Raw genomic sequence first — 25,122 nt, forward strand, 5'->3', positions numbered from 1 at the left:
GAAAACGACGCCAATGGAAAGAGCTTCCGCCCAAATTTAAATCCGTGGGCGTGGCTCGCAGCAGGAAGTAGGAAAATGGCGGCGATGTTGACAAAGACACAGCGGATGGTAACATACGACTAACAAGAGAAATATTTTTATTTTCTGCTTGCAACTGGACCGTCCAGAGCGTACACGGTAAGTACAACTCATCGTTTTTAAAAAGAAGTACTTTTGTTGCCCTGAAAAGCGAGTGAGCGTGGCGTTTGTGGGGGACGTCGAATTTCGACGATTCTTTCTGGTCAACGGTTGTAAATGATTGTGTTGATTAAAAAAGAAAACTTGATGTAACTCTACTTTTAACTGCCGTTTCAGATAGATTTGGAATTGCATCACATCCAATTTTGCCTAGAGCGTACACGGTAAGTAACACTCGTTGTGTTTAAGGAGATTTACGTTTGTAATAGCAGAAGTGTAGCCGCGTTGCGTTGTACGTGTGAATGTTGGTCCGGGCGAAATGTTAATGTTTAATTTCATTCCTTTAGGTTCCACGGTGTTTGTTGGCTGCAAGTTTTCCACTGCAAGAAGAGGCTCATATCATTGACCAGGAGCGAGCTACAATGGTGAGTAGCCATAACATTTATGTTAAACACTTCCTATTTCATGTCTAACAGTACTTGATTTAACAAATAACCATAAATAAATACAGTGTGGGCACTGAAGTTAACATATGTGATTATACTGCCTAATCTGTCACCGAGTAGATTGTTGCAAAGTAATATAAGATCCAAAGTTGTAATTCAGAATAGTTTTCAAAAGAAGGCCATTAGAATTATATACAAGTCTGATTACCCTGAACAAGCTATTAATTAAATCACAAATTCTTCAATTCAAAGATTTGGTAGATTATCAGACAAATAATGTCTAACAGTAATTGATTTAACACATCACGATAAGTAGATTGAGTGTGGGCACTCTCAAGTTAACATATGTGATTATACTGCCTAATCTGTTACAGAGTATGTTGTTGCCAAGTAATGTAGAATAGATCCAAAGTAGTAATCCAGAATAGTTTTGAAGAGGCCATTAGAATGATAAACAAATCTGATTACCTTGAACATAATAACAAGCTAAGTGTTTAATATGTCCTATGAAGTCAAAATTGGGCACCATCATGTGGTGAAATTTGGAATTGCATCACATCCAATTTTGCCTGGGAACAAACAGATTACATAAATCTTAGTTTTGAATAAGCCACTCCTTCTCAAACAAGTAAACTCTGCCCATTTTGCGCAGTAGATGTTCTGTTAATATCTAGTATTTATACAAAGTCATAATTTAAATTGCTTTCAACCTTCATTCATCGGTTCAACCAACATTACTCGCTCTTATTACCAACTTGTATTGATTTAACTAAGCGTTTAATACTTCCTATCAGGTCTCAAATCGAGATTTGGCAAAATACAATTTCAGCAAATCCAATTTTGCCAGGGAACAAAAATAGATTAAATAAACTAAATAAGTCCTCTTCCCATTAAATAAATCAGAAAAGTCTGTCTTGTAACCAGTCCTCTTCAAACAAGTAAAGTCTGCCCATTTTGTGCCGTAGATTTTGTGTCTATGCCTAGTATTTAAACAAAATCATAATTTAAACGACTTCTTTCCTTCATTCACTTTGGAAATTTGGAATTGCAGCAAATCGAATTTTGGCAGGGAACAAAAATAGATCAATTAAACTAAATAAGTCTTCTTCCCATTAAATAAATTAAAAAAGTCTGTCTTGTAACCAGTCCTTTTCAAACAAGTAAAGTCTGCCCATTTTGTGCCGTCGATTTTGTGTTAATGCCTAGTATTTATACAAAATCATAATTTAAAGGACTTCATTCCTTCATTCACTTTGGAAATTTGGAATTGCAGCACATCAAATTTTGCCTGGGAAGAAAAGTAGATTAAATAAATTTAATAAGTCTTACTACTTCCCATTAAATAAATTAAATACGTCTTACTTGTTCCCACTCCTTTTCAAAACAGTAGTTTAAAACGAGGGCCCTTCACTCAATCTTTAACCTCAACCCCGCACGTTGTGTTGTATCTGTGAATGTTGGTTGTGGCCAAATGATAGTTTTCTTTCATTCGTTTAGGTTCCAAGAAAACTTGATGTAACTCTACTTTTAACTGCCGTTTCAGATAAGCGGGTATTACGTCGCAGTCAAATGCCGCGGATATGACGTAATTGCCCGAACCTCCGCCAAAATTCAAATCTGTTGGCGCGATGGCCGTGAGCCACTGAGCAGCGACGATTATCAACAGAAATATCTTTATTTTCTGCTTGCAACTGGACCGTCTAGAGCGTACACGGTAAGTAACACTCATTGTGTTTAAGGAGATTTACGTTTGTAATAGCAGAAGTGTAGCCGCGTTGCGTTGTACGTGTGAAAATTGGTCGAGGCGAAATGTTAATGTTTAATTTCATTCCTTTAGGTTCCACGGTGTTTGTTGGCTGCAAGTTTTCCACTGCAAGAAGAGGCTCGTATCATTGACCAGGAGCGAGCTACAATGGTGAGTAGCCATAACATTTATGTTAAACACTTCCTATTTCATGTCTAACAGTACTTGATTTAACAAATAACCATAAATAAATACAGTGTGGGCACTGAAGTTAACATATGTGATTATACTGCCTAATCTGTCACGGAGTAGATTGTTGCAAAGTAATATAAGATCCAAAGTTGTAATTCAGAATAGTTTTCAAAAGAAGGCCATTAGAATTATATACAAGTCTGATTACCCTGAACAAGCTATTAATTAAATCACAAATTCTTCAATTCAAAGATTTGGTAGATTATCAGACAAATAATGTCTAACAGTAATTGATTTAACACATCACGATAAGTAGATTGAGTGTGGGCACTCTCAAGTTAACATATGTGATTATACTGCCTAATCTGTTACAGAGTATGTTGTTGCCAAGTAATGTAGAATAGATCCAAAGTAGTAATCCAGAATAGTTTTGAAGAGGCCATTAGAATAATAAACAAATCTGATTACCTTGAACAGAATAACAAGCTAAGTGTTTAATATGTCCTATGAAGTCAAAATTGGGCACCATCATGTGGTGAAATTTGGAATTGCATCACATCCAATTTTGCCTGGGAACAAACAGATTACATAAATCTTAGTTTTGAATAAGCCACTCCTTCTCAAACAAGTAAACTCTGCCCATTTTGCGCAGTAGATGTTCTGTTAATATCTAGTATTTATACAAAGTCATAATTTAAATTGCTTTCAACCTTCATTCATCGGTTCAACCAACATTACTCGCTCTTATTACCAACTTGTATTGATTTAACTAAGCGTTTAATACTTCCTATCAGGTCTCAAATCGAGATTTGGCAAAATACAATTTCAGCAAATCCAATTTTGCCAGGGAACAAAAATAGATTAAATAAACTAAATAAGTCCTCTTCCCATTAAATAAATCAGAAAAGTCTGTCTTGTAACCAGTCCTCTTCAAACAAGTAAAGTCTGCCCATTTTGTGCCGTAGATTTTGTGTCTATGCCTAGTATTTAAACAAAATCATAATTTAAACGACTTCTTTCCTTCATTCACTTTGGAAATTTGGAATTGCAGCAAATCGAATTTTGGCAGGGAACAAAAATAGATCAATTAAACTAAATAAGTCTTCTTCCCATTAAATAAATTAAAAAAGTCTGTCTTGTAACCAGTCCTTTTCAAACAAGTAAAGTCTGCCCATTTTGTGCCGTCGATTTTGTGTTAATGCCTAGTATTTATACAAAATCATAATTTAAAGGACTTCATTCCTTCATTCACTTTGGAAATTTGGAATTGCAGCACATCAAATTTTGCCTGGGAAGAAAAGTAGATTAAATAAATTTAATAAGTCTTACTACTTCCCATTAAATAAATTAAATACGTCTTACTTGTTCCCACTCCTTTTCAAAACAGTAGTTTAAAACGAGGGCCCTTCACTCAATCTTTAACCCCAACCCCGCACGTTGTGTTGTATCTGTGAATGTTGGTTGTGGCCAAATGATAGTTTTCTTTCATTCGTTTAGGTTCCAAGAAAACTTGATGTAACTCTACTTTTAACTGCCGTTTCAGATAAGCGGGTATTACGTCGCAGTCATGTGCCGTGGATATGACGTAATTGCCCGAACCTCCGCCAAAATTCAAATCTGTTGGCGCGATGGCCGTGAGCCACTGAGCAGCGACGATTATCAACAGAAATATCTTTATTTTCTGCTTGCAACTGGACCGTCTAGAGCGTACACGGTAAGTAACACTCATTGTGTTTAAGGAGATTTACGTTTGTAATAGCAGAAGTGTAGCCGCGTTGCGTTGTACGTGTGAAAATTGGTCGAGGCGAAATGTTAATGTTTAATTTCATTCCTTTAGGTTCCACGGTGTTTGTTGGCTGCAAGTTTTCCACTGCAAGAAGAGGCTCGTATCATTGACCAGGAGCGAGCTACAATGGTGAGTAGCCATAACATTTATGTTAAACACTTCCTATTTCATGTCTAACAGTACTTGATTTAACAAATAACCATAAATAAATACAGTGTGGGCACTGAAGTTAACATATGTGATTATACTGCCTAATCTGTCACGGAGTAGATTGTTGCAAAGTAATATAAGATCCAAAGTTGTAATTCAGAATAGTTTTCAAAAGAAGTTCATTAGAATTATATACAAGTCTGATTACCCTTAACATAACAACAAGCTATTGATTAAATCACAAATTCTTCAATTCAAAGATTTGGTAGATTATCAGACAAATAATGTCTAACAGTAATTGATTTAACACATCACGATAAGTAGATTGAGTGTGGGCACTCTCAAGTTAACAGATATGATTATACTGCCTAATCTGTTACAGAGTATGTTGTTGCCAAGTAATGTAGAATAGATCCAAAGTAGTAATCCAGAATAGTTTTGAAGAGGCCATTAGAATAATAAACAAATCTGATTACCTTGAACATAATAACAAGCTAAGTGTTTAATATGTCCTATGAAGTCAAAATTGGGCACCATCATGTGGTGAAATTTGGAATTGCATCACATCCAATTTTGCCTGGGAACAAACAGATTAAATAAATCTTAGTTTTGAATAAGCCACTCCTTCTCAAACAAGTAAACTCTGCCCATTTCGCGCAGTAGATGTTCTGTTAATATCTAGTATTTATACAAAGTCATAATTTAAATTGCTTTCAACCTTCATTCATCGGTTCAACCAACATTACTCGCTCTTATTACCAACTTGTATTGATTTAACTAAGCGTTTAATACTTCCTATCAGGTCTCAAGGCAAGATTTGGCAAAATACAATTTCAGCAAATCCAATTTTGCCAGGGAACAAAAATAGATTAAATAAACTAAATAAGTCTTCTTCCCATTAAATAAATCAGAAAAGTCTGTCTTGTAACCAGTCCTCTTCAAACAAGTAAAGTCTGCCCATTTTGTGCCGTAGATTTTGTGTCTATGCCTAGTATTTAAACAAAATCATAATTTAAACGACTTCTTTCCTTCATTCACTTTGGAAATTTGGAATTGCAGCAAATCGAATTTTGCCAGGGAACAAAAATAGATCAATTAAACTAAATAAGTCTTCTTCCCATTAAATAAATTAAAAAAGTCTGTCTTGTAACCAGTCCTTTTCAAACAAGTAAAGTCTGCCCATTTTGTGCCGTCGATTTTGTGTTAATGCCTAGTATTTATACAAAATCATAATTTAAAGGACTTCATTCCTTCATTCACTTTGGAAATTTGGAATTGCAGCACATCAAATTTTGCCTGGGAAGAAAAGTAGATTAAATAAATTTAATAAGTCTTACTACTTCCCATTAAATAAATTAAATACGTCTTACTTGTTCCCACTCCTTTACAAAAAAGTAGTTTAAAACGAGGTCCCTTCACTCAACCTTTAACCCTATTTATTCACCTTCTAGGCTAAGTGTTAAAGGCTAAGTGTTAAAGGCTAAGTGTTAAAGGCTAAGTGTTAGAGGCTAAGTGCCAGAGGCTAGGCGCCAGAGGCGAGTTTTTGTGGGCTGAAGTTTTAGTGGGGTTAGTGTGAATACAATCCAAAAGAATACAACAGAATACAATACAATAGAATATAATACATAGATTAAATTCAATAGCTCTTACTACTTCCCATTAAATAAATTAAATACGTCTTACTTGTTCCCAATCCTTTTCAAAAAAGTAGTTTAAAACGAGGGCCCTTCACTCAACCTTTAACCTCAACCCCGCACGTCACATTGTGTTGTATCTGTGAATGTTGGTTGTGGCCAAATGATAGTTTTCTTTCATTCGTTTAGGTTCCACGGTGTTTGTTGGCTATGTTTTCCACTGTCAGAAGGATGAAAATACAAAGTACAACGCTTGGACGTGGGCGAAGACGTCACCGGTGAGTCCTTCCTTCCTATTTATTTACCTTCTAGATGCTAGAGGCTAAGTGTTAGAGGCTAAGTGTTAGAGGCTAAGTGTTAAACACAATACGAACAACACAACGATACTGCACTGAACAACACGATACCGCACTGAGAAACACGATACCGCACTGAACAACACGATACCGCACTGAACAACACCATGCCGCACTGAACACCATGCCACACTGAACAACACCATCCCGCACTGAACAACACCATGCCGCACTAAACAACACCATGCCGCACTGAACAACACCATGCCTCACTGAACGACACCATGCCGCACTGAAAGACACCATGCCGCACTGAACGACACCATGCCGCACTGAAAGACACCATCCCGCACTGAACACCATGCCGCACTGAACAACACCATCCTGCACTGAACAACACCATCCCGCACTGAACAACACCATGCCGCACTGAACAACATTATGCCGCACTGAACATTATGCCGCACTGAACAACACCATGCCGCACTGAACAACACCATGCCGCACTGAACAACATTATGCCGCACTGAACAACACCATGCCGCACTGAACAACACCATGCCGCACTGAACAACACCATGCCGCACTGAACAACATTATGCCGCACTGAACAACACCATGCCGCACTGAACAACACCATCCTGCACTGAACAACACCATTCCGCATTGAACACCATGCCGCACTGAACAACACCATCCCGCACTGAACAACACCATCCCGCACTGAACAACACCATGCCGCACTGAACAACATTATGCCGCACTGAACAACATTATGCCGCACTGAACAACACCATGCCGCACTGAACAACACCATGCCGCACTGAACAACACCATGCCGCACTGAACAACATTATAACGCACTGAACAACACCATCCCGCACTGAACAACACCATGCCGCACTAAACAACATTATGCCGCACTGAACAACATTATGCCGAAATGAAAAACACCATAACGCAATGAACAACACCATGCCGCACTGAACAACACCATCCTGCACTGAACAACACCATCCCGCACTGAACAACACCATGCCGCACTGAACAACACCATGCCGCACTGAACAACACCATGCCGCAATGAACAACACCATCCCGCACTGAACAACATTATGCCGCACTGAACAACATTATGCCGCACTGAACAACATTATGCCGCACTGAACAACACCATGCCGCACTGAACAACACCATCCTGCACTGAACAACACCATCCCGCACTGAACAACACCATGCCGCACTGAACAACATTATGGCGCACTGAACAACATTATGCCGCACTGAACAACACCATGCCGCACTGAACAACACCATGCCGCACTGAACAACACCATGCCGCAATGAACAACACCATCCCGCACTGAACAACACCATGCCGCACTGAGCAACACCATGCCGCACTGAACAACACCATGCCGCACTGAACAACACCATGCCGCACTGAACAACATTATGCCGCACTGAAAAACACCATGCCGCACTGAACAACACCATCCCGCACTGAACAACACCATGCCGCATTGAACAACACCATGCCGCACTGAACAACACCATGCTGCACTGAACAACATTATGCTGCACTGAACAACACGATCCTGCATTGAACAACACCATGCCGCACTGAACAACACCATCCTGCACTGAACAACACCATCCTGCACTGAACAACACCACCCCGCACTGAACAACACGATCCCGCATTGAACAACACCATCCCGCACTGAACAACACCATGCCGCACTGAACAACACCATTCCGCACTGAACAACACCATGCCGCACTGAACAACACCATGCCGCACTGAACAACACCATGCCGCACTGAACAACACCATGCCGCACTGAACAACATTATGCCGCACTGAACAACACCATGCCGCACTGAACAACACCATCCCGCACTGAACAACACCATGCCGCATTGAACAACACCATGCCGCACTGAACAACACCATCCTGCACTGAACAACACCATCCCGCACTAAACAACACCATGCCGCACTGAACAACATTATGGCGCACTGGACAACATTATGCCGCACTGAACAACACCATGCCGCACTGAACAACACCATGCCGCACTGAACAACACCATGCCGCACTGAACAACACCATGCCGCACTGAACAACACTATGCCGCACTGAACAACACCATGCCGCACTGAACAACACCATGCCGCACTGAACAACACGATCCCGCATCGAACAACACCATCCTGCACTGAACAACACCATGCCGCACTGAACAACACCATGCCGCACTGAACAACACCATGCCGCACTGAACAACATTATGCCGCACTGAACAACATTATGCCGCACTAAACAACATTATGTCGCACTGAACAACACCATGCCGCACTGAACAACACCATGCTGCACTGAACAACATTATGCCGCACTGAACAACACGATCCCGCATTGAACAACACCATCCCGCAGTGAACAACACCATGCCGCATTGAACAACACCATGCCGCACTGAACAACACCATGCTGCACTGAACAACATTATGCTGCACTGAACAACACGATCCTGCATTGAACAACACCATGCCGCACTGAACAACACCATCCTGCACTGAACAACACCATGCCGCACTGAACAACACCATGCCGCACTGAACAACATTATGCCGCACTGAAAAACACCATGCCGCACTGAACAACACCATCCCGCACTGAACAACACCATGCCGCATTGAACAACACCATGCCGCACTGAACAACACCATGCTGTACTGAACAACATTATGCTGCACTGAACAACACGATCCTGCATTGAACAACACCATGCCGCACTGAACAACACCATCCTGCACTGAACAACACCATCCTGCACTGAACAACACCACCCCGCACTGAACAACACGATCCCGCATTGAACAACACCATCCCGCACTGAACAACACCATGCCGCACTGAACAACACCATTCCGCACTGAACAACACCATGCCGCACTGAACAACACCATGCCGCACTGAACAACACCATGCCGCACTGAACAACACCATGCCGCACTGAACAACATTATGCCGCACTGAACAACACCATGCCGCACTGAACAACACCATCCCGCACTGAACACCACCATGCCGCATTGAACAACACCATGCCGCACTGAACAACACCATCCTGCACTGAACAACACCATCCCGCACTAAACAACACCATGCCGCACTGAACAACATTATGGCGCACTGGACAACAGTATGCCGCACTGAACAACACCATGCCGCACTGAACAACACCATGCCGCACTGAACAACACCATGCCGCACTGAACAACACCATGCCGCACTGAACAACATTATGCCGCACTGAACAACACCATGCCGCACTGAACAACACCATGCCGCACTGAACAACACGATCCCGCATCGAACAACACCATCCTGCACTGAACAACACCATGCCGCACTGAACAACACCATGCCGCACTGAACAACACCATTCCGCACTGAACAACACCATGCCGCACTGAACAACACCATCCTGCACTGAACAACACCATCCCGCACTGAACAACACCATGCCGCATTGAACAACACCATGCCGCACTGAACAACACCATCCTGCACTGAACAACACCATGCCGCACTGAACAACACCATGCCGCACTGAACAACACCATGCCGCACTGAACAACATTATGTCGCACTGAACAACACCATGCCGCACTGAACAACACCATGCTGCACTGAACAACATTATGCCGCACTGAACAACACGATCCCGCATTGAACAACACCATCCCGCAGTGAACAACACCATGCCGCATTGAACAACACCATGCCGCACTGAACAACACCATGCTGCACTGAACAACATTATGCTGCACTGAACAACACGATCCTGCATTGAACAACACCATGCCGCACTGAACAACACCATCCTGCACTGAACAACACCTTTCCACACTGAACAACACCATGCCGCACTGAACAACATTATGCCGCACTGAACAACACCATGCCGCACTGAACAACACCATGCCGCACTGAACAACACCATGCCGCACTGAACAACACCATGCCGCAATGAACAACACCATCCCGCACTGAACAACACCATGCCGCATTGAACAACACCATGCCGCACTGAACAACACCATCCCGCACTGAACAACACCACCCCGCACTGAACAACACGATCCCGCATTGAACAACACCATCCCGGACTGAACAACACCATGCCGCACTGAACAACACCATTCCGCACTGAACAACACCATGCCGCACTGAACAACACCATGCCGCACTGAACAACACCATGCCGCACTGAACAACACCATGCCGCACTGAACAACATTATGCCGCACTGAACAACACCATGCCGCACTGAACAACACCATCCCGCACTGAACAACACCATGCCGCATTGAACAACACCGTGCCGCACTGAACAACACCATCCTGCACTGAACAACACCATCCCGCACTGAACAACACCATGCCGCACTGAACAACATTATGGCGCACTGAACAACATTATGCCGCACTGAACAACACCATGCCGCACTGAACAACACCATGCCGCACTGAACAACACCATGCCGCACTGAACAACATTATGCCGCACTGAACAACATTATGCCGCACTGAACAACACCATGCCGCACTGAACAACACCATGCCGCACTGAACAACACCATGCCGCATTGAACAACACGACGTCGCACTGAACAACACGACGCCGCACAGAACAACACGACGCCGCACAGAATAACACAATACCGCACAGAACAACACAATACCGCACAAACAGTTTTAGATAATATTACGTCGCAGTCATGTGACGCGGACATGACGTCAATAGGCGGAACTCACGGCAAAATTATAATCCGTGGGCGTGGCTTGCAACAGGAAGTAGGAAAGCGGCAGTTCTGGCAAACAAGACACAGCTGTTAGTAACACGATGACTAACAAGGCAAATATTTTTGTTTTCAGCTTGCAACTTGACCGTCTAGAGCGTACAAGGTAATTACAACTGTTTTTTTTTAGCCCTGAAAAGCAAGGGAGTGTGGCGTTTGGGAGGAATGTCGAACTCGGCGTCTGCTTCCAGCCACAGACGCCAAATTTCGACGATTATTTCGACTGGTCAACGGTTGTAAATTATTGCGTTGACTAAAAACTTTATTTAACTCTACTCTTAACTTTGCCGTTTCAGATATGCGGGTATTACACCGCGGAAATGACGTCAATAGGCTGAACTCTCGCCAAAATTCAAATCTGTGGGCGCAATGGCCTTGAGCGAGACACCGGATACAAACACGACGATTATCAACAGAAATATCTTTATTTTCCGCTTGCAAGTGGACCGTCTAGAGCGTACACGGTAAGTACAACTCATTGTGTTTAAAAAGATTTACGTTTGTGTAGTTTGCGTTGCGTTGTATCTGTGAATGTTGGTTGAGGCTAAATGTTAATGTTTAATTTCATTCCTTTAGGTTCCACGGTGTTTGTTGGCTGTATGTTTTCCACTGCAAGAAGAGGCTCGTATCATTGACCAGCAGGAGCTACAATGGTGAGTACCCCTTTCGTCTTCCATTTATGTTAAACACTTCCTATTTCATGTCTAACAGTACTCGATTTAACAAATAACCATAAATAAATACAGTGTGGGCAGTCACGTTAACATATGTGATTATCCTGCCTAATATGTTTATCACAAATATGTCACTAATCACTAATATGTTTATTTGTTTATCACAACACCTTTGGACCTTCAGCAATCGATTATTTACCTTCATCTACATAGAGACAGAACGATGGTGTCTTAAACATCTCATTCATTTCACCAAATAACTTCACGCAGGTAGATAACGGCCGTCTCGGTCACGCTATGTTGCGTGATGCAGTTTTGAAGAACCAAATGCATTTATTCAATGAATAAGTCAAGCTAGTTCTATGTTTATGATGTTGTAAGTTACGGTACCGATTGAAGTTGAGTTTGAAGCCAGTGGAAAACAGCGCTGCGTTTGTGCTCTCCAGGTACAAATGTTGTGATCTCTGACTGACGACCGGGCGAGACTCGAGTAAGAGATGTCCAAACGAGCTCCGGCAGGGCGGGCCAAGGCGGAGCGAACGGACGCCCTTCAGGCCGCCAATGACGAGCTGAGAACCAAACTGATGGACGTCCAGTTAGAACTTCAGCAGGAGAAGAACAAGGTGAAAACCTCAACAGACAGACACTGCCTGCCTCCCTGCCTGCCTCCCTGCCTGCCTCCCTGCCTGCCTCCCTCCCTCCCAGTTTTCCCGATGTAGATTAGACATGCGTGTGCCATGACTGTGTCAGCCTACATCAACAAATGCACCGAGGACGTCAGCACCACTAAGAATATCATCACCCGGGGCAACCAACGACCCTGGATGACTGAGGAGGTACGTCAAACGCTACGAGCGCGGAACTCTGCCTTCAAGTCTGGCGACAAGGAGACACTGAGGACAGCGAGAGCCAACTTGAACCGTGCCATCAGGATAGCGAAGCGAGACCGCAGTCGAAAATTTCAGGATCGTTTCCACGACGTCAAAAACATCAGGAGTATGTGGCAAGGCATACGGGCGATTACAGACTACAACTCACCCTCCCCCCCCCCGGTGGGTGTAGTTGATGCTGACTTTCTAAATGGTCTAAATAACTTCTTTGGGAGGTTCGAGGCACTAAACGGCACTCCAGCAGTTAAAACTGTCCCCCATCAGGAAGAGGAGGTACTCTGCCTTGACTCCGCCGATGTGTTGAAGACCCTGAGGAGAGTCAACCCCTGTAAGGCCCCTGGCCCCGACAACATTCCTGGGCGTGTGTTCAGGGAATGTGCAAGTCATCTGGCTGGGGTCATCACAGACATTTTTAACACCTCGCTGGGCCAAGCCACAGTGCCGGCGTGCTTTAAGACTGCCTCCATCATTCCGGTGCCGAAGAAACCTCAAATCACCTCATTTAATGATTACCGGCCTGTTGCACTGACTCCGGTTATGATGAAGTGCTTCGAAAGGCTGCTTAAAGGTCACATCGTTTCCAGACTCCCCCTATTATTTGACCCGTTCCAGTTTGCCGACCGGCAAAACCGCTCCACTCAGGACGCCATCTCCTCCGTTCTTCACCTGAGCCTGGCTCACCTGGAGGAGAAGAACACCCATGTGCGGAGGCTGTTCCTGGACTTCAGCTCAGCGTTTAACACCATCATCCCACAGCATCTGGTAGGAAAATTGGAACACCTGGGCTTCAACACCCCCCTTCGCAACTGGCTGCTAGACTTCCTCACCAACAGACCTCAGTCAGTCCGGGTCGGACAGAACACCTCTGATGTCATCACCCTCAGCACAGGCTCCCTTCAGGGCTGCGTCCTGAGCCCCCTGCTGTGCACCCTGATGACACACGACTGCGTCCTCAGGTTCACCACCAATCACATCGTGAAGTCAGCAGACGACACAACGGTGGTGGGGCTCATCAGAGACAACAACGACCTGGACTACAGAGAGGAGGTGGAGCAGCTGGTGGGCTGGTGCAGAGAAAACAGCCTGATCCTGAATGAGGAGAAGATGAAGGAGATCATCGTCGACTTCAGGAAAAAACAGCCTCACCACGCTCCACTGATCATCAACAGCTCAGCTGTGGAGGTGGTCAGCACCACCAAATTCCTGGGGGTCCACATCACAGAAGACCTCACCTGGACTATGAACACTACGGCACTGGTCAAGAGGGCACAGAAGCGCTTGTACTTCCTGCGGAGGATGAGGAGAGCCCACCTGCCCCCACCCATCATGAGGACGTTCTACAGGAGCACCATAGAGAGCATTCTGACAAGCTGTCTCTCTGTGTGGTGTGGAGGCTGCACCGCCTCCGATTGGAAGAACGTGAGGAGAGTGGTGAGGACAGCAGAGAGGATCATAGGGGCTCCTCTTCCCTCCATTCAGGACATTTCATCTCAGCGCTGCATGTCCCGTGCCCGTAACATCATCAATGACCCATCACACCCCCACCATGGACTGTTCTCCCTGCTGCCCTCTGGGAAGAGGTTTGCAGCATCCGCTGCAGGTCCACCAGGTTCTGCAACAGCTTTTTCCCTGCTGTCATCAGACTGTTGAACACTAGAACTGTTGAGCTCTAAACTGAACTCTGCATCACACATTCACAGAACTGTACTTTATGACACTACGGACCTCTATCTTGCACTATCTCGCACTACCAACTTTACTGAACTTGTATAAACCCTTTAAATAGAAGTTTAATACATGGTTTAGCATTCCTCTGCACACTCTTGAATACTGTTTTGCCTACTTGCACTATTGCATAATTATCACTGCTGCACTTTATACTTATTTTTAATATATATATATATATATATATAGTATATATGTATATATATATATTTTCATAGGATATGTTACTTCTATTCAACTGCAATATCACTACTTTGTTGTAAGACGTATGCAACGGAATTTCGTTTTGTATGCACCATGTGCAGACAAGATGACAATAAAGTTTGTCTAAGTCTAAGTCATGTCAGGTCAGCTGTCTGGAGAGAGAGAGAAGTCAGGACCTGCGGGCGGAGCACCACCGTGCCACCGCCGCCATGACGGAACTCAAAAGCAAACTCCATGAGGAGAAGCAGAAAGAGTTAGCCATTACCAGGGAGACATTACTGCGGCAGCATGAAATGGAGCTGATGAGAGTGATCAAAATCAAAGATGGAGAGATCCAGCGACTGAATGCCTTGGTCCTCAGCCTGAGGGACGGCTCCATGGACAAGGTGATCCGCTCTATCCGTGTCTGACTATCCGCACGCCACGTCGGGCTTCGATGCGGCCGCTACCGTATTGTGTAGCTTGTCCCCAGTAAGCGTCGCGGCGCTCCGTTGCGGTCTCAACGGCCCGGTGTGGCGCAATGTCTGCTCAGGTGAGGAGGGGGGGCGCTTTGCTGGCGGAGGTGGAGGAGACGCGGCGGTGTCGGGAGACCGAGCGGTGTCGCCTCCACCAGGAGCGCGGAAGAAGCCCTGGCAGCGGCCCAGCAGGCCTGGCAGTCCCGAGCGGCCGAGCTCCGATCGGCTCATCACCAGCATCGGGAGGAGCTGAGCCGAACCAAGAGAGACTGCGAGAGGGAGATCCGCCGACTGGTAGGACTGATCAGATGCGCGGTGCGTGGCTATGTTCCCAATTTCGTTGTATACCTGCAGTGCAATGACACCTAAGGCATTCTATTCTATTCTATTTCACAAGAAGAAAATGTCCGGTTGCTCGCTTCGCTTTTGTCACAGCAAAGGTGTTCTAGTCGATTCCAGAAAAAAATTGGCCGGTTGCTCTCTTTGTTTTTGTCACAATTCTGGCAAATGAGTTTGCCCGCCTGCCTGAGCGCTCCCCGTTTGTACATCCAGACGGATGAGATCAAGCTGAAAGACAGAGCGGTTAGTGTTTTGGATGAAGCCCTGGGGCCGGCCACGTCCACCGCCTTCAGCTGCAGACTCAGGCTGCCGAGCAGCAGATCGCTGCCCTGAGGGATTCCCAAAGGGCGGGCCTAAACTACCCTGGAAGTGGGGTCAACGCCGCTACTAGCAATCCTCTTCATTGCGTAAGCCACCTCATCACACACTTGCAGTACGCATGACTTAGTTCGTTGCTGGAGGAAGGTAGCACAAAAACAGTTTTGAACTTTGAACGAGTGCTTGTGTGTGTGTGTTGCGGGGCGTTTTCAGTCTCAGGAGGATCGGGACACGCGACGGTTTCATCTGAAAATCGCTGAGCTCAGCGCAGTCATCAGGAAACTGGAGGATCGAAACGCCCTGCTTTCCGAAGAGCGCAATGAACTGGTAATTTATTGACGGCACGCTTGAAGGTTTGCGCTACGTTTGATGCGCGCCATCCAGCGAGGCACCCATTGCGCTTGCTTATTAGTTGAGCGGCGCGGCGAGTCGGTTGCCTGGTAGATGTCTTTTATTGGGAGCCAAAGCCACGATTCCGTTCAAACCGATGCAAAAGGAATGGATACGTTCTGGCCCGCGTGTTGTGCGTCTTTCACATCCCGCACTTCATGCTTGCAGCTAAAGCGACTGAGAGAAACAGAAAGCCAGTTTCTGCCACTCCTGTACAAAAACAAACGCCTGAGCAGGAAGAATGAAGAACTCTCGCTGGTGCTGTGTCGCCTTGAAAACAAAGTGCGCTTTGTCACCCAGGAGAACGAGGAGATGGCAAGCTTGGTAAGTCGACGCGGACAACGGCGGCGTGCCAACAGAGTCCACTGCATTTGTGTTCCACAGAGAAGGCCTAGTTCGCTCAATGACCTGGACCGCGGTTGCGGCCAGCAGGACGGTGAAATGGAGTTCCTTCAAGTTGTGGAGCAGCGGCACATCATCGACGACTTGTCCAAGGTCTTCAGGCAGGCGACTCGGTGCACGTACGGCAGCGCCGCGCTCGCTCGCTGTCGCCAGGAAACCTTTTCCGTCCAAAGCTTGGCCGGCGGCCGCCATCCAAAAAATTGGCCCCTTAAATTCCGACCTTTCAAGCAGGAGCATTGTGCGCACGCGTTTGAACACGCTTTAGACTTGTTTTGCCGTTTTCAGCAGCTCAAAGCTCCCGTTTTGTCAGCGCCTTTGCCACTCGCTGTGCGCTGAAAACGACGGACTTGCCCGGCTGCTCAGCCCGTCAACCATGAGCCGCGAGCGCGACGTCATTGTCCGTAGGCAGCTAGTGGCAAAATGCACCCTGTTAGAGTTGCGCTCGCTCCAACTTATTTTGCAAGAACCACACGGGAGACAAGTAAGTTCTTTTGGACACCTGCAGGTGGAGAGTCCATCCGTTGTACGAATGAAGTCTGACTCTCGGCTCCTGCACGAGCATTTTAATTAAGAGAAACAGGGTGGGTGTAAGAGTGGATTGAATAGAGGAAGCCCTTGACCTCTAGTCAAAACATAGCAAGGGGTGTTTTACGACTTTGTGTAGGAAGGGATAAGCGATAGGGATAAATAAGGGATAAATAATATTATTTATTACAGGTCGGAGTCAAAGTCAAAGCAACACAATGATACGATAAAGATAATCTGGAAAACCCTGACACACCCTGTAGTTGTCACTTTTGGAAAAGACGAGCGTCCCTCCAATCATCGCCGGTGACGTGTTTTTCAGGCTCTGGAGACAGGAGCTCATGTCAGAAATGTCATTGTGAGTCGCGTTTGTTTCTGCGCCGGAGCCGTTCGTTCCCTTTGCATCCAAAGAATCTCAAAGGCGGATTATTTGTGTCGACAGGAGAGAGATTTGCTGCTACGATACCGACGTCGAGAATCTCTGAGGAGGAACAAAGCGTGAGGTCCTGCAAGGTGAGTCTGTTTGTTTGCGGCTGCTTGGTGTTGCGCAAGATGAAATGGCCTTTTTCTCGCTATCGTTCCTCTCGTCGATTCATCGTGAGGTGTCGCTTCAGTTTGTTCAGAGAGATGTTTGCTTCCGCGCCCGCAGGTCATCGAAACATTTTACGGCTACGACGAAGACGTGTTGGTGGACTCGGACGGATCGTCCTTGTCTTTTCACACCGACAGAACCCCCGACACGGAACCCGAAGAGGTAGCCCGCCATTTCTGCCAGCGTATTGGCACCAAACATTCCTCTTCAGCCTGGAATCGGACTCGTCTTTGCGTCGCGGGTGCTTTGTCGCCGGTCTGACTGATTCTGGTACTAGTGCTGTGTTGCATTGGTGTGTGCATGAAGAGGCGGAGCTTCGCTACCGCCAGCTGACGCAAGAATATCAAGCGCTGCAACGAGCCTACGCTCTGCTAGCCCAGACCAGCGAAAGGGGACTACGACGCCGAGAAGGAGATCAAGGTGGCGCCCCTTCCCGCAACCCCCGGCCGGGTCGCAGCCTCCCCGTTCTCACCCAGCCTCGGGTGTTCTCTGGTCTGAAAGGAGGAGGAGGAGCCTCCCTCCTCCTCCTTTCAGACCAGAGAAAAGCTGATGGTAGAAATGGGTCACTATCAAAGCAGAGTAGCAGATCTGGAGTCAGCGCTGAAGCAACAAGGACAGGTAAGCTCATCAATGAGCACACCTTTTTCTCAGACAAAATAGCTACATTCTTCAGTCACTCATCCGTCTGGCATTACTGGACCAACCCCCCCCCCCCCCCCCCCCCCCCCGAACGTGGCTGGGAAAATGCGGAGAAAAGCAAATGTCATTTTCCAGTCAACCAAAGAATTTGTGGATGAAAATGACACAACATTCCAAAGCTGTCCACGCGTTTGTCTCTTCTAGAATGTCAAGTGGGTGGAGGAGAAGCAGCTGCTGCGTCAGAGCAATCAGCAGTTGGCCGAAAAGGTGACGGAAAGAAAGGCGCTGGGCGGAGTCGCTTGGCGTCACACCTGTCGGGAAGCCCCGCAGATGAGGTCTGACTGTCTTTTCAGGTCAGGCGGATGGAGGCGGAAGAAGCGCGTCTGAAAGAGCACATCCAGGATATCCGAGACCAAAACGAACTGCTTGAGTTCCGCATCCTGGAGCTGGAGGTGGGAAGACTCGCACAAGCGTGTTGAGGCCAGAGATGTGACGGACGGACGGACGGACGGACGGATGCATGCCTCTGCCTTTCAGGAGAGGGAGTGGCGCTCCCCCGTCTTGAAGTTTCTGCAAGTCCGTTTCCCAGACGGCCTCAGCCCTTTGCAGATCTACTGCGAGGCCGAGGGCGTGAGCGTACGTAAGGCGTCCCTCGCAACCCTAACCTTAACCCGAGGTCCCAGAACACCTTACATTGCTCCTTGCGCCTTTCCCCCGGACATCGTCATCAGTGATCTGATGAAGAAGCTGGACATCCTGGGCTATAACGCCGTAAGTGTATGTCGAACTCCTTATGTTCGCACTCCACGAGACTCGGCGGCTCAAATGTGACTTTTGGAAGGCTTTGCGCTGAAAGAAGCTTGTTGACGCTGTGCCTTTGGGCTCTTGCAGAATCTCACCAACGAGGAGCAGGTGGTCGTGATTCACGCCAGGACCCTTCTCACCCTAGCCGAGAAGGTAACGCGCACGTCCACGCACGCTCTCGCATTCTGCTTATGTGACAGCAGCCTTTCCTCAGTGGTTAGAATACATCAAAGTGACCAAGTCAGCACTTCAACAGAAGATGTTGGACATTGAAAGTGAGAAGGTAGACAGACACGCGACATCAGCCAAGGGGAACTCCGGCAATGTGCCCCAACAATTCTGACCTTGAGCTGTGCTAGGATATGTTCTGCAAGCAGAAGGGCTACCTGGATGAAGAGTTGGACTTCAGGAAGTGTTCCATGGACCAGGCTCATAAGGTAAGCCGCCCTCAAATCTCCCGCCGGACCACTGATGGACGAGGATTGCGGCCCAGAGGATCCTGGAGCTGGAGGCCATGTTGTACGAGGCGCTACCGCAGCGGGACTGCCCCGCCACGGACGGCGAAAAAGCCAGCCACGCTGGCGTGAATGACGTGCTGACGGCGGATCAGAGAGAAGAGCTTAGGAGCGCCGTGGACCAATGGAAGCGAGCCCTGATGTGCGAGTTGAGGGAGCGCGACGCTTGCATCCTCCAAGAGAGAATGGATCTGCTGCACAGCGCGCAACAGGTAAGGGCCCAAAGCCAGCCCGGCACTTACTTGCACGCTTACTGGCTTTTGAATGCCACTTTCCATTTGTCCGTCCTAGAGGAACAAAGAGCTGAAAGAATTCATCGAAGCTCAGAAGAGACAAATCAAACAATTGGAGGAGAAGTTTCTGTTTCTCTTTCTATTCTTCTCCTTGGCCTTCATTCTGTGGCCCTAACACCAGCTGGTGAGTGAGCTCCAGCGGCACCGCACTCGACACCTCCGATACACTGCCAGCCGGTCTCAGACGTTGGCAGACGCTCCGATGCCAACGTATACCCCCCGCCACGGTGACAGAGGCACCGCGTCACACCGGCGCTCATCCAATCAGAAGGCAGGAAAAGCAAATTCACATGCAGGGCACTTTTGAACCAGAAGAGAGCGCCACAAAAAACGGTTGTTGCCCCAAACGCGCACTAAAAAGGGTCAGAATAACAAGAGTCCCACTGGCCAGCCGGGGCCACCCGTCCAGCTGTTTCTTCAGGGGGGAAAAAAATTGGAGTCACCGGTGAGTACATTTTGCATTTAGCTCTGCTTTTCTGCTTCTGTCTTCAAGTGTGTGGCATCCTGCGATCAAAGAGTCAGCCAACCCCAAAGCGGTTGACCTCAACGTCCCACCACCATGCCTACCAGAGCAGGTGACGTGATGCTTTGGACATCCTTCCGTCTCAGATGCCCAAAAGTACTCTTTGCCACATCTGCGGCAATACGGTGTCTTTTCAAAGGTGCAAATAAATCCAGCGTGGGCGGAACACGCACGTCTTCGGTTTTTCCCGCTTTGTTTGTGTGACAGCTGTTGTGAAAATTTTATACAAATAAAGTTGTATAGTACAGGTTTGGCCAAGCCGCAACTCCCGAACCGCATGCGGCTCTTTTATGTTCATATCAACATTTGTGTGTGTGTGTGTGTGTGTGTGTGTGTGGGGGGGGGTTGTGCGTGTTGGCTTCACTTGAGTTCAATTTGGTATTTTGGTCAAAAGCGCATGTGGTGAAATTCCACAAAGTAGGATGGGCAAACACATTTCTTTAAACTATGAGTGTCAATTGGGCTCTCGAAATGGCAGGGAAAAGATGCACAGCAAAACGAAAATACGTAGATGAACACAGGACGTTTTAATCAGAGTGGGAAAGTTTCTATTTTTTGTTGAACGTGATGGCAAACCATTCTGCCTGATATGTCAGACCTCAGCGCATTTCAAAGATTCAAATCTTCAGCGCCATGCACTTCAGCTCACTCCATGCTAACATTGATCAGGCGTCGAACCCGCATCATCATGCTTAAGAGGTGGCCATGCTAACCAGTGCGCCATTATGTCAACGCATAATAACTAAGTCTACTGGTCAAAACAGCGGTTACTATATGACGTCGCTACGTCGTGGTCACGTGACGCAGACAAGACGTCAATGGACGTGGGCAGAGTTAACTTGTGTTAGATAAATTGTATATATATGTTATCATGCGTTCCCTAATGCGAACTTATTAATAAAGTTATTGCGCAGAATGCTTGCTGTTTCTTCTTGCAGACATCACCCAGTCCACAACAAGTCAAACGATGCTGTCTGGAGTTTCCTGACCTTCTACACATCTGGGAATCCAAGAAAGTTGTTGATGTCTGCACATGTCATTTTGTCTATGCACTCTTTTCACATGACTACTTTGTTTCCCATAACATTCACTTTTCGTTTCTCGTGGGATCCTGTCCGCGACTTCTAGTTTCACATAGAATCTCGTTTCTTCACTCCTGAGACAAAGCCCACGCTTTCCCCCCCACCTATCAGGGGCTAGTCTCACATTGTAGGTAGGGCATTCCTAAATAAAAAGAGAGGAGTGTAAACAAGACCTTTAGTGTATTTTGGATTGATGTAAGTCTGTTTGCACTCCTCGCGAGAAAAGACTCAACATTCTGTCTCACTGGTTTTGTCTGCTGATCCTTTCGCTGAATCTGAACTCAACAGATTTTTGGGGGCTCGTTCCGGAATCTCAATAGGACTATTTCTGGCTCCGGCCGACTTTTCGACGCAGGACAAGTCCTTGGCCAAGGCATATTGAGGAAACCCTTTTCACGGGGCTGACTCGATCAGTCGGTTGGACGCTGGAGTGGTTGACGAGAACATCCGGGGAAAGGCCCAGCAGACTGTGAGTACGAATCTTGATTCTGTTGAAAGTAATGAAAGTGCAGTGACAAGAGGTCACTTAAAACCTTGACAATTCTAGACCCTATCAAGTGCAATTAGAAACAGTAAATTCCGCTGGGATGTTGGAGTCCCCTGACTGATAAGTCAGTTAAATTCCATGGGAAAGCGGACCCATCTGTTTTCTAGAGAAGTACAGGTAATTTGGAGCAGTTAAATTCCGCTGAGGTGTCGTGGGCCTCCTAATTATCCTTCCTAATGTGTTAGTGTTAGCTTTCTGCTGCCATCTGTGGTGTTTTTTAACTCTGGTTTAGCTGGTTTGGCTTCTTTATCCGTGAAAAGATAGGTTTTATATTGGCTTTGGGGAAAAAGCAAAAATAGGGTTTTTCTTACACAATAGGAAGGTTGAAGAGTTTAGATTTTGTTAAGTTCCACGGGAGGGCGGACTCCCCTGCTTGCCTGTGAGACGATAATGCGCATTGTGTGTGTGTGTGTATGGTTTGACTTAGAGTGATCTCATTTGAGCTCTCCTTTATGTAAACAGTGGTTTTGTGAGAGCAGAGGAAAGGAGACTTATCACTCATTGAATATTTTACCACTGTCCTGTGAATTAAATTGACTTTAGGACACTGTAGGTGCCATTCAAATTGCCAACTCCGAAAATTAAACGGACGAACCATGGGAAAATCACAATAGCAAACAAAAGTCGCTACCCCGACATGAATTAAAATGCAAGGGGTTGACACCGAAAATATAAAATATCTTGACAAATGCATATTTTGGACAGAGGTGGTTGCATTATGCGACGTGGCGGTGGCGAGGCTCTCCGCACTTCAGTTGCTCCCCCCGCCCTTGTTATCAGCTGGGAAGATTGTCATGTCTATGTTGTGGGCCCGTGTGTTTGTTTCTGTGTATGTTTGTCTTTGTGTATCAGTTCGTTATAAAGGTTGGAATTGCGTTAAATTGGTGCACGAAAACGGTGTGCTAGACAATGGTTTATCAGATTTGCATTGTTAAATGTAAAAATTAGAAATTATAGAATAATATGACGGTTGTGGGCAGAAACTCATCCGACGAGGAGAGTGCCCAACCCTCATAAAAATGTGAGAGTAAGAGAAAACATACATTGTAGAACTGGATAAAATTAGGTTAATGATTAGAAATCAATGGTGTTATTATTATTCTCTAATCCCCTGCATTGCAAATGTCTTCTTGATGCAGATAGGTTAACAGGCTAGGACTTTAGTGAGGAGATAATTTATCAATTGATGGGGGTTAGTAATTGTCCGAATTCTAGTCACATGTTTTGAGGGACCACAGCAACAACACTATATTTAATTTGCAGGCCATTATTTAGTATGATATGACAGTGTCTAGCTAAGTAGACTGTTCTATCAAAAAATGTGAGAGTGAAGGAGGAGGTTTGATTTGTAATCTGACATTTGGGTCCCATTTTGAAGAGTCTCTGCAGGAGCATAGATTGGTTTTGTTTAAAGATATGTTTAACAGTTTATCTCAGTGCAGTAAGGATATAGCAATTTTGCAAGACTTAAAATTAAAAATTAAAAAGCAAAATTACATTCTCATTTTCCCAGGTGAGAGGGAAATTGAAAGGTAAGGAAGACAAAGAAAAGATAAAAAAGAACTTGCTGTTGCACAGACAGGAAGATGATGACACAGTGTCAGCGCGAGCTCGCTTAAGAATCGCAGCTAAGAATGTGATGGATGAAGATGAGAAAAATGATCAAATTACAAAGACAGATATTGTGGCACGGCAAAGCGAACCATCCTTTCCGTCTTTGTACCCCAAATTAAACAACTCATTGCTTCCTATAATTTGAGAGGTGATGAAGTACAACAGGTTTTCATGGCATCCTTAACCAAACATTGGGCAAGCGTTAAAGGCACCTAGAGTCCTTTTGATCTCCAGGGCCGTCCATTGGAATATAACAGGGTGCCATTACAAATACAAATTGACCAACTATTGGGCAGGATAAAAATAAAATTCCAACGTAGAGCAAATTACACAGACATTGGCCGAACTAAACGAAAACAAGATAAGTTGTTTGAAGACTTTAGACACAGACCAGAAAGAGTGTTCAACTTATGTCTATGATCAACAACTCAAAAATACTCTACATGCAAATTTGCGACCAGTATTATGTCGACAACGAATAAATTCGACAAATTTTTTCCCTATAAAATGGTGCCGTTTGGGTTTGAAGTACGTGGTCGCTTCAAGGGAGGACAAGCATGGTTTAAGATACGCGATTGATCAATGAGAAGGCTATCCCTTGTGCCAGGGGTGTCAAACTCATTTGTTCGTGGGCCGCGGTGTAGTCATGGCTTCTTTTGGAGGGCTGGTATGACTGGTATACCCGAGTAGATGTGTGAGCGCCTCATATTGTGGGAGTTGCAAAACGAGCTGGCGAGTAACTCGCTTTCAAATCAGACAAATACGAACTGGTCTAATATTTAAACTTACAACATTATTAAGAGGGAAGATATTTTGCAATTCGAGTAATGACATGAATATGGAGCACATTTTGACACCTGTGCCTTATACAAAGGTAAAGTAGGATTAGGAATTGCTTGCAATATAATTACGAATTAGTTAACACCTGTGTGGTTGATTGATTGGATGATTGATTAATTGATTGTCAGAGTGAGTGAGTGAGTGAGTGAGTGAGTGAGTGAGTGAGTGAGTGAGTGAGTGAGTGAGTGAGTGAGTGAGTGAGTGAGTGAGTGAGTGAGTGAGTGAGTGAGTGAGTGAGTGACTTTTCTGTCGCCTGCACGTCATCTTTCTTGCATGGCTACGTTGCTGTCTCAGCTGCATCTGGCCGTTGAAAGATGCACAACCCTCAATCCTGCCACTCTCATTCCCCTTCCTGAGGACGGCGGATTCCGTGATTGTGTCGATGCTGCCCAACAGATTGCGAAGGCTCGGCCTGATTTGGAAGATACGCCTCTGCCAGATGGTCATGTG

At 45.9% G+C, this 25,122-nt stretch overlaps 1 protein-coding gene and 3 long non-coding RNA genes across 5 annotated transcripts; all 4 read left to right on the forward strand.

Annotated features, from left to right (window-relative positions):
* Nucleotides 1–533: 533 nt before the first annotated feature.
* LOC148378072 (uncharacterized) lies at nt 534–2,538 on the forward strand. Its single transcript, XR_015856198.1, has 3 exons — nt 534–602; nt 2,167–2,337; nt 2,461–2,538. It is a non-coding gene; the product is annotated as an uncharacterized LOC148378072 (long non-coding RNA).
* A 1,569-nt stretch (nt 2,539–4,107) lies between these two features.
* On the forward strand, nt 4,108–13,448 carry LOC148378073 (uncharacterized). The gene is made up of 8 exons (XR_015856216.1): nt 4,108–4,273; nt 4,397–4,474; nt 6,319–6,407; nt 11,378–11,407; nt 11,598–11,765; nt 11,878–11,954; nt 12,160–12,245; nt 12,422–13,448. It is a non-coding gene; the product is annotated as an uncharacterized LOC148378073 (long non-coding RNA).
* Nucleotides 13,449–15,432: 1,984 nt separating this feature from the next.
* On the forward strand, nt 15,433–16,927 carry LOC148378074 (uncharacterized). The gene is made up of 4 exons (XR_015856215.1): nt 15,433–15,543; nt 15,802–15,995; nt 16,120–16,233; nt 16,465–16,927. It is a non-coding gene; the product is annotated as an uncharacterized LOC148378074 (long non-coding RNA).
* A 1,398-nt stretch (nt 16,928–18,325) lies between these two features.
* On the forward strand, nt 18,326–20,557 carry LOC148378075 (janus kinase and microtubule-interacting protein 3-like). Of its 2 annotated transcripts, none has more exons than XM_088368028.1 (9): nt 18,326–18,433; nt 18,659–18,721; nt 18,808–18,906; nt 18,992–19,231; nt 19,346–19,411; nt 19,473–19,541; nt 19,618–19,695; nt 19,752–19,985; nt 20,065–20,557. In XM_088368028.1, the coding sequence occupies exons 1-9, from the start codon at nt 18,365–18,367 to the stop codon at nt 20,179–20,181; spliced, it is 1,035 nt and encodes a 344-aa protein (XP_088224154.1). In that variant the 5' UTR covers nt 18,326–18,364; the 3' UTR covers nt 20,182–20,557. The 2 variants fall into 2 exon arrangements, with proteins under 2 accessions (XP_088224154.1, XP_088224155.1); XM_088368029.1 differs by having other exon boundaries at nt 18,992–19,225.
* Nucleotides 20,558–25,122: the final 4,565 nt, after the last annotated feature.

The sequence above is a fragment of the Syngnathus floridae genome, unplaced genomic scaffold (assembly GCF_059516105.1).
Source record: "Syngnathus floridae isolate MCC-2025c unplaced genomic scaffold, RoL_Sflo_1.0 HiC_scaffold_66, whole genome shotgun sequence".
NCBI classification, from domain to species: Eukaryota; Metazoa; Chordata; class Actinopteri; order Syngnathiformes; family Syngnathidae; genus Syngnathus; species Syngnathus floridae.

Bases quoted from the DNA above. Each gene is read 5' to 3' on its own strand.
- LOC148378075 (XM_088368028.1), top strand. From the start codon at position 18,365: ATGGTAGAAATGGGTCACTATCAAAGCAGAGTAGCAGATCTGGAGTCA. The intron at 19,232-19,345 runs GTATGTCGAACT...GGGCTCTTGCAG, and splicing joins TGGGCTATAACGCCGTAAGT to AATCTCACCAACGAGGAGCA. The intron at 19,542-19,617 runs GTAGACAGACAC...GAGCTGTGCTAG, and splicing joins TGGACATTGAAAGTGAGAAG to GATATGTTCTGCAAGCAGAA.